At 38.8% G+C, this 10,251-nt stretch overlaps 1 protein-coding gene across 1 annotated transcript in view; it reads left to right on the forward strand.

Moving 5' to 3' along the window:
- Positions 1–4,048, forward strand: part of LOC139348764 (early estrogen-induced gene 1 protein-like) — a 29,132-nt gene extending 25,084 nt beyond the window's left edge. The window contains exons 10-12 of the mRNA XM_070989092.1: positions 2,895–3,016; positions 3,112–3,181; positions 3,278–4,048. Coding sequence (XP_070845193.1) covers positions 2,895–3,016; positions 3,112–3,181; positions 3,278–3,323 — 238 coding nt within the window. The 3' untranslated portion in view covers positions 3,324–4,048. The remainder of the gene's footprint in view (positions 1–2,894; positions 3,017–3,111; positions 3,182–3,277) is intronic.
- Positions 4,049–10,251: the final 6,203 nt, after the last annotated feature.

Here is a 10,251-nt window from a genome sequence, read left to right on the forward strand (position 1 = left end):
AAATAACTGCAGAAATGTAATCTGTGCAGCTATCTGCATCGGCTCCGTGCAGGCTCACCTCAGCTGCCTCTCATGGTGTTACTATGACCTGAAGGGTTTTATTTATGCTTCATGTCTATTTTTCTGACAATAGATACATAAATGCAAGATTTGTGTGGCTCTCTGGACAGACCCAGCCACACACACACACACACACACACACACACACACACACACACACACACACACACACACACACACACACACACACACACACACACACACACACACACAGGTACAAACTTTTTCACTAAGTTTGTTGAAAGCTATATTGAAGGCCCACATTTCCATTGTAGCATTATATTAGTTTGATACAGGGAAAGGTAAATATTGCTGCAGTATGTTATTTTTTCAATGCATTGCTCCATTGGAGAAATGCATTGAAAAATGGAAAAACACTGGTGATGAGTCGATCTCACTGTAAGGCATGTCTGGACTCCATCGCACTGATAAAGTCTAAGGCTGAATCTCAGGCATGTGTAAACTTGCATGCCAGAGATTCTTCAGCAGCACTCTGAGAGGAGGGGAGTGTGTGACGTGCTCTGTTGCGCTGGTGGAAGGGACCTCAGACTCACAACAAAAACAGGGATGGAACAGCTTCATGCCCTCACCCCTTCATCCACTGCTGTCATGGAGCTATGATAAAAGGAAAGTGTGTTAGTGTAAGTCAACAACTGGACTGAAATACACTCACAGTAAAGACTTTTGTCTTTTTGTTTGTAAAAAACTTTGCATTCATTTCTATTTACACTCTGTTAAAATAACTTACGAATTAAGACTTTATTCCTTCAAAGATAATTCTGGGTTTTATGTTCATAGTTTTGGCTCCTGGTTCTATTAGTTATAGAGATGTTCATTTCAATCAGCTTCCCTAACTGATAATTGGATGTGTTAACAATTAATAGTCAATTCATTATTTAAAAAGTATATTGAAAATTATAAATTGTATGTTTTTCAGTAATAGCAGCATTTCTAAATTACTGGCACTGCACTCAGTCACAGCAAGTCATCCTGTTGGTCTGTTGATCACTTGGTCCATCACATCAGTTCATTTTGAACATTTTGATCTCAACATCAACTTGATGGACTGCAATGAAATTTTATACAACGTTCTTGTTCCCAGAAGATGAATCCTTCTGATTTTGATTATCCACTTACTTTTCTAGTATAAGCTTTTCAGAAATCGATTCCAGAACCCAGGTCAACACCTTTTGCAATGTGGTGGTTGAATAGGAAGAATTTAGACATGTAGGGGTTTGTTACGTGCTCAGGATTTCTATGTGCATCCTCTATGACTCACTCTGACAACCCGTTACAGGACACCAGTGCCCTTCATGAGTATGAGTATACGCATCAGTTTGCTCTCAGCGTAAGTTCACTGGAAGTAGTTCTCTGCTGGGTTAATCATCTTATTCAAGAAGAGTGACACCTTTGATTGTAACTGTCATCAGATGATAAGCTGTTGTATGTAAAGTTGTATGTCTGTGTGCCAAATAATGGAATGATGGCCTGATGTGAGCCCTTCTGGGAGCAGGCAGGAGCTCAGCCCAAAAGAGCCTGCAGTCAACGCATTGTGACACTTAGACTTATAAAGTAATATTGGGTCAGAAAGAAGGTTCAAGCTTTGCCAAAGCCTATGACAAGAGCAAAACTGTTCAAATCTTAAAAAGTTGGGGTTAGTATTGTTTTGGCCTTAATGTCAATGTACAGCATGCCGAGTATCCTGAGCTCCCCCACAGTAACAGCCTCCACTGGGTTGAGGAAAGAATCTCACACATCCTGCTCTCTGTGATGTTTGTTGACGTCACTATAAGTGACTGAGAAACTGAGATATTTGGATGAATACTGGGATGAATATGGTGGACTGGTTAATCAAGATAAAACAAAGTTCATCGCTGTTTTTGGATGTGAGGAAGACAGACATTTTGGCAGTTACACATATCTTGGAGCTATCGTCAGTGATGGAGCTGGCAAAACGAGCCTTATTTGCCCTACACGTGAAATAGAAGACAAAGCACTTCAATAAATTGTCTTCTTATCTTCCAACTTGATGCCTCGTTGTGCGTCAAGCTAAAGGTTATTAAAGACTCTCTTGTATGGGTGTGAGGCTTGGTTGAAGTGCCCTTAAAGTCTGTTGAGTCTCTCTACATGACGAGTGATATCACTACTTGGGGTGTTAGCATGCTAAAGACGCTAAACTAGGATTGTAAATGTAGTTAACGTTATATTTTGTAAACATCAACATGCTGTATTGTAATTGCGAGCATGTTAGCATGCTGATGTTATTGTTGAACAATAAGCTAAGATATTAGATAAAGCAAATAACGCAACAACTTAGAGGACGTAAATGACTGAAAATGACACTGAACACGCTGTTGGATTTGAAACTTAAAACCATGTCAAATCCATTTCTCTTGTATCAGCTGTAAATTTAATTAGCAGATACGCACTAGACATAAAATAGACTACACCTGTCACTGACAAAAGACTGACTGGCTTTATTTAAGATAATAAACAAGCCTTTGCTGCTTGATTACACACTTTACTTCCACCAGTAAACTGGATTTACAGCCATCGAGGGGTGAGCACGGTTTAGATTTTTGTTTTGATGTGCTCTCCAGTTTCTGACCCCTCTGTCTACCGTGACTTAGCCACTGCGAGCTGCTTCTACTGATACTGTAGCCTGTGGATAGCTAGCAAACCCTGAGAGGTATCAGACAACAACTCAGCGGATGTTAATTTGTGTCGCTAATGTACCAAATGGTTTCGCAGCTAGCTGTCACACTGCCACATCGAGCACAGTGAGGAGCAGTTGCTGTGTTTCAGATTTGAATCTTCTCTCCCTCCAACAACAGGAGGAAGAAGGACACGGTGGACAGGCAGCCCAGCTGTGTGGACGACACGCGCATTGATGCTGATGACATCGTGGAGAAGATTGTCCAGAGTCAGAACTTTTCTGACAGCAGCAACAATGAAGGCAGGGCAGAGTTTCAGTTTTATGGATTTAGTTCGAGCGCAGCATTTGTGTATCACAGTGATAACTTCTCTTCTGAATTCCTTGTTTTCATTCAGACAGCAACTTGAGACTGTTTGTGAGCAAAGATGGGACCACTGCCCTCAGCGGGACACAGATCGCCAACAGGTACGCTGTTTTACAACAGGCACGCTCATTTACTGTTTCTCTTCACCGACCCAGTCTCTGTCATGTAAATCAACATGAGTTTCTGTGTTTCCCCAGAGGAACACCTGGTGTTTTTGAGCCGGTGGTCATTGAGACTCACTGAGGGATACGTCAACACTCCTGCAGCCGCATCACCTGGTTGTGTGTAGTTGCGTATGTGCAGCTGTGTGCACACATGTCTTCGGTGCATACAACTTAAAGTCAGATTACTCTGATATTGATATCAAGCCTTTCTAGTATATTTAATCAGGTGTTGGAAGGCATGTAACACACGATTACCATATGTTTTCAAATGGTGGACAGGGCCTTCTTTTCACCTTAAATGAAGAAAGAACCAGGTCTTAATATCTAATTTTACTGGTGTTATATTTACATTTGAAAATCTTCTGATCTGCTCCCATTTGCCGTGTTAATTCGCAGTCCTTGTTATTTGCTGTTAATGCAGATTTAACACGTGCATCTGTTTTACATTAAAACACTTCCAGGGAGAATAGTTCCTCCCCTTTCCTGGGAAGCTTTTATTGTGGAAGATCTGCAGGAAGTGTTGAGTTTCACTGGAGCATAATAACTGCGGTGGCAAATTGCAGCAAAGTAGAAGCCAACATAATTTCTTCAACAGTGACTGAGTATACATTTTTTATGCTCATACACAGGAATTAGTCATTTATGCTCTAAAATTGCCTAATTGTGCACAAATAAGTAATTCATGATCCAGAATTAATGTCAAGTCGCTTTAACATCAGCAACTGAAGTTACATTTTGTTGTTACTCAGGTCAGTTTGGATGGAGCACCCTGAGTGTTAGCATTAGGCTAGCTGCTGTGCTTTGATGCTGCGGTGCCTAAAAATACTGAATTCACTCCTTCATATCGGTATTGTGTGGACAGCAGATTAATTTCATTTGTCCCCTTAGCTCTCTAGTTATACAGCTATACAGTTGTGACGTAACCTTCCAGCGATGCAGCGATGCAGCAGTAACTCACAGCAGTGGAGGTGTCTAAATTGCAGCGCAAAATAAACACTAATGTGTTGTCATGGGTAGACTTCAGATTTTGCTCGCTAACCAATGTTCTGTTCTTTGACATCCGTAAAACATTTGTTGAAATATTCACAATGTTGTTTAGCATTCTGTTAATTCATGTGCATCCATTTTTAATTTGAGAGCATTAATGATCCATTTCTGTGTTTTTGCCTCCTGAGTCTTTGGGATGAGTGTTTCTGTCAAAAGGAGAAACTCAGAGCAACAGACATGGCTGTTGTTATACTGATAGAAATGATGTATGCATCTGTATAGTGCAGATAATTTAGTTATTTATTTTTTCTGGGCTGTAATTTAAGTGCTGAATTCGATATGAGAATTCACAGTAATGGAGCAGTTATTTCTTTGCGCTGGGTGTGTGTCAGACTACTCTCTGGTTTGATAGTAATTCTCTGCAATGACCCCTCAGAAAATTTGCAGAATGATTTGTAAAATGCGTTGAGCATCTTTGACTGAAAGTGATGTTACTACTGTTGTCAAGCATAATAGATTTTTCCCAGAGCACATAATTATAATATGTGACACACTAAGTAGTAGTGTAAAATATGTGTAAATGATAAAGTAAAGATGGCTGAGGTCTGCTTAGCTTCTTCAGTTTCAGGGTCCTGGTGTAGTTCATGCTGCTTCACTGTCACACTGTCATTATTTGAACAGAGCAGAGACATCATTACTAACACCTGTCCCTTTTCTGCCATGACACATCCAGCTGTCTGCTGGGAAAAGCTTAATGAAAGAATTTGCTTTCTTGCCTACTATGGCAACTATGCCTGCTACACTGGAGTGGTGATGAAACTCAGACAACATAAAATCATTCATCATGTTTGAGAGGAGAAGACGGAGAAATCTGTTGTCAGCTCAGAGCTTGTAAAACACAGTGCAGCTAACAAGAGCAGCATTTGAAAAGTTTGATTAGGCAGTGAAGCATTTACAGTGATAGAATCTTTCAGTGAATGATATACTAAAATCAGACGTCCCTGTGGGGAATCCTATGAGCTGCAGCTGTGCTTTCCATGAGACAACACAACGCACATCTGTGGAGGTTGTTTTTGGTTCAGTTTATCTGTTGGTTAGTCTGTTAGCAGGGTTATGGAAAAAAGTGCTGGCCTGATTTTCATGACGCTTAGTGGACAGTTGTAACATGGACCAAGGAAGAACTTATTAGGATTGGATCCGAATCACATGGCGCATACAGTGTTTTTCAGTTTTCGCTTGCAGATTTGCATATCATAGAAGAGTGGACTATTGGCCTTGGACTTTAGGTGCACAGTTTATTATTTTTAAACTCTTGTTTTTAAAGAGATACAGTATGTTGCTGATGTGACAAGTAACTGATCAGTCTCCTAAATTTCAGTAAATCACTGACTTATTCAGTAAACCTGTTTGCTGTACAGGGATTTGCTGCGTACATCACTTAACAAGGCACCAGTCTGAAACACACCCAGTGAAACTTTGACCAGTGCTAAGTGCACAGATTACTTCAACAATAACCTGGAGACCATTGCATTTTGAGAACTGTAGTGCAACACTGAAATAATAGTGCATTCAGGAGGGCCTCATCAACTTTTAAAATTGGAAATTTCTGAGTACCTGATCAGCCAACAAAATACATACCGGTGGTAAAGTCAGACGATGAAGCCCAGTGTGTCACTTGAACACATGATGGACATCTGTAAAGTGTATTAGGTTAAAACCCATGTAACTATCATAAGGTATAAATACACGTAACAAACAGGAACTTTATGTCTGGTGTCCTTTATCTCCATCCCACAGCAGCTTTTTGCACTGGCTCAGGCTATGAGATGGATTTACCACTGACTGATAACCAGACAAAGTCAGGTCAACCTGGTAAATTCGATTTTTTTTCCTGTTATGATTTTCTGATTTTCTGAGTTGATCAGGGCCACTGAAGGCAGCACAAGAGGCACCAAAGACTCTTCTTGAGGGCTGATGTCCTTTAGACAGACATAGTCAAAAACAGCCTGGAACTGAAACAGAAGCTTTTATCCTTTTATTATATTTTGATTCTATTCTATCACTGAATATATGTACTTATACTATTTTGCACATGTGTGTTCTTTGGTGAGGATTGTTAGAAACCACTTATAGGAAATGGCAATAAGCACGGGTGTCTCAAATGACATATGACATGTTCTGTTTTTAAGTTTCTTTGTCTTTTTCCACATTTCATTTCAGTACTGTAGTTAGAGGAAAACATGTAGTTTGGTCACTCTGTGGAAGGCTGCTCATAGGAGACAGCACTTAGCCTGTGTTCATATGGCTGGCCATATGTAGCTTTCATCCTTTCTCTCCACTTACTAAATACTTATTCACTCTTTGAATTTGAACGCTCTTGTAAACTGATCAAGATTGTGAGATTTTAAGGTGATGTACTTGCCTTTTTTTAAGCTCTATAACTGAAAATTGCTGCTGCTGGAAATGAGGCTGATGAGAGTAGAGTCTGTGCCCTGGAAAACCCAGACAGTGAGCTAAAAGAGGCTAAAAAGCTCTGAAGAGCTGAGGGGAGCTGCAGAGTGAGTAGTAGTTTGCTGTAGGATTTTTGCTACGGGTGACCAATTTAACATTACGCTACAACCCGGATTCCAAAAAAAGTTGGGATCCCTTTTGACCTATATTCAGTTGAATATAGAACAAATTCTGTCCAAACTGATCTGTTTTTTGCAAATGTACACTCATTTTTGTTGTGGAATGCTCCATAAACACCTGTTTGGAACATGCAATTTGAGACTCAACCATGCAAATAATAATAAACTTTATGTGTATAGCTCCTTTCATGCAGTAATTGCAGCTCAAAGTGCTGTACAAGAAAGAGCAAAGCAAAAACTATACATCAACAACATCCAGAAATGTCTTGTCTTTGTACTGTAGTCAGTTGAACATTGCTTGAAAAGAATTTGCAAATCATTGCATTCTGTTTTATATATATGTTTTACAAAATGTTCCTCCTGTTTTAGGATTTGGGCTTGTAGTTGTTGGATCCATTGTCAATACTTAAAACATGATGAGCATAGCTTTAAGGCCGCATATATTTTAAGATTGATGTGATTGTTAATTCACCTTGGGATCACAGCTTGTGCCACTTTGGAGGATCTGATTGGCACATCGATCACTGATTGACTGATCAGTGATCGATGATCAGTTGACTGCTGCTGGACCAAATAAATTCAATATATTTAAGTCAGTCAGCCAACTTCATGTAGCAAACTGTGATTGAGAGGCTCAGATTAACAGACCTGACAAGAACACTGACCTCCTGCTCACTGCCCCCCTGCCTGCATTCTGCCAGCCCACTGACTGCACCAAGTACACTAACTTCAGCCAGAACTCATTGCACTTTGTAGGGAGGGTTTGACGGTTTTTGTTCTGTGACAGTGCTGCAATATACTGTAACTTTAACTCATAGATTAACAAGAAATTCCTATTTTCCATATCATAGTTGAACAGCATGTGTGAACTCTGTTCCTGTCACTTTAGAGCTACTGTAACAGTGATTCTGTGGTGAGGTCTGTCCTACAGCTGCAGCAGCACAAAGCCCCTGTTGTACTCGGACTGACAATGTACAATAGATCCTCACCCCTCAGGATTCATGTGTGTGTTTGTGTATCTGCAGTGTGTGTATGTTAATGTCTTTGTTGTTACTGTACAGTATGTGTGAATGTTCCACAGCTGAATATGCATGCAGGCCATGCATGTTTGAGAGATGTGTCAGGATGTATATCAGATACTGGAAAGCTTCCTTGTAATCTTTGCTGTGGTCCATCATGCCCTGGTTAATCCTGGGTAAAGTCTGTGTAAGACAGTTGTACAGAAATACAGGTGAACCTGTAGTTATGCAGAGGAGAACATTTCAGATGCTGTTTAGCATCATGTACTGTAGGGCTCCAGCCACAGCAGCATCTTCTGAAGCACAAAAACAAAGAATGTATATAGAGTACCATGTCTGTATCTTTTCTTTATCTTTAAATTAATGTGCTGTTCTTTCTGTCGCTTCCAATATTTATCTCTTTATAATCCTAAATATAGTTCTCAGCAGTGTCTGTGTATATGTGGTCAGTCCATGTACATTGAATATGTGGGGTTCCACTCAGAGAACCATGGTTACACACGTAACCCTCTAGTTGATTTTCCTTTTCTTTTCAGACCAGCAGGCTGGTCTACAGATTTGTATGTAAAGGCTAATAGTGTATGGTTGGATGGGACTAAAAGGATAAACAGTTGTTATGGTGTTAAGGTGTGGTCATTAGAGAATACATGCAGTAAAGGGAACTGCTGTGTTGGTGAATTGTCTGCTACTGTGATTCTTTCCCCTAGAAATTCTTGCTTTAGTGTAACCTGTGGCCTTATTAATTACATTGACATAGCTAAATGTTGTTTTTTTGTTTTGTTTTGTTTTGTTTTTCATGCATTGAAAGGCTTTTTTCTTTCCTGATAATTTGAAATGGAACAGAATCACTGCATAATTAGACTGCAATTATGTTGCATTTGTAGCTGTAATACTGATCTTGTTTGCAAAGGAAGGAGGTTTTGGTGAAGATAATACAGAAACTATTTTAACTTTTGTAATTTACTCAGTTTAGATAAAGCTTAGCAAATTGGATATATTCTTGCCAAATTAGTAGAATTACAATAAACACATATAAAACCCTTTTCGCACATTCATATGCTAAATAAACACCATTCTTTGTACATTTTTGGTATACTTTTGTTGTCTTCAGAAGTCAAATTGTGAATTTAAAAATTTAAAACTGATCTTTTTTTCAGAATGTATTTTATCTCCAAATACAAATATTTCTCTCCTTGTGTTCAAATGGAGGAGATGCATGTAAAAGTCAAGCATTGAGATTATCTGTTCTGTTAATAACTGTATGTAAGCAGTGTTGATGAGCAGTGAATCATGATTTGCATAAACATTCCTACCAAATAAAGTGGCAAACCCTGGAATCATCATCATTCTTTGTTTGGCGTGGACTGATTTATTTATCTTGTACTGGCTGGTGCTGATGCACCACACATTAATGTGCCTGTTGACATATTAAACTGAATCAAAGTCATGTAAACAATAAATAAAATAGTGGGTTTATTACACAAAATGTGGCAGATCATACATATCTGAGGTGACAACTCTCCTACTGTGTGCTACATACAGTAATGGTTAAATTGATAGAAAAAAATGCTTCACTTACTGTCTTTTTACTAAATGGATTTTTAGTGAGTTTTTCTTTTCAAACTGTTTCCATGGTCAAAAATGAACTGTCTTGCTCAAAATTAATGTAGTTTAATTAAATAATATAACGTATGATGGACATATGTGATGCTGATAATGATTTTATGTGATATCTGGTTAAAAAAAGTATTTAACCAGCATAGAGGCGATATTAGTGCACAATGTGGGTTGTGATGTATTTAGAAATAACATTTATTTTACAGCCTTCATGATAATGTTGTTTCTTACAAATGTAATAATTGCAGTTGTCATAATAACTAATAAAGAGTAGAATAAATATGATCACTACATTTCTGTATTGTTAGATGAAAGATGTACATCAATAAAACAAACCCTGCACTTGAGAATCTCCAATCACTCAGAGCTCATGCTACAAACTGCCCCAGTGTAACAAAAAGGTGCATACACAAACATTACACCCTACTGCTTTAAAATGTAATATATACATAGTAAACTTAATTCACATGTATTTGGATAGGTCGCTCTGAGCCCAACAGGTTGTTTGCATGTAGTTTATGACATTGTAAATATATTAGGAAATGTACAGCAGAATGAAAAAAAAGAGTTAATTTTGATTTACAAATAGTTGAATATGAATTGTACTTAATTAATCATGCATAGTTTGGGTGTAACATAAATACATTATGTCCGTGGTACATGAAGTTGCCGTGAGCGTCATTATTATTTTAAGCTGTGCTCTGCGGGTCGACCAGCAGGGGGCAGCAGAGAGCTTGTCAGCCGGATTTTTTAA

Source organism: Chaetodon trifascialis, chromosome 20, assembly GCF_039877785.1.
Source record: "Chaetodon trifascialis isolate fChaTrf1 chromosome 20, fChaTrf1.hap1, whole genome shotgun sequence".
Lineage (NCBI taxonomy): Eukaryota > Metazoa > Chordata > Actinopteri > Chaetodontiformes > Chaetodontidae > Chaetodon > Chaetodon trifascialis.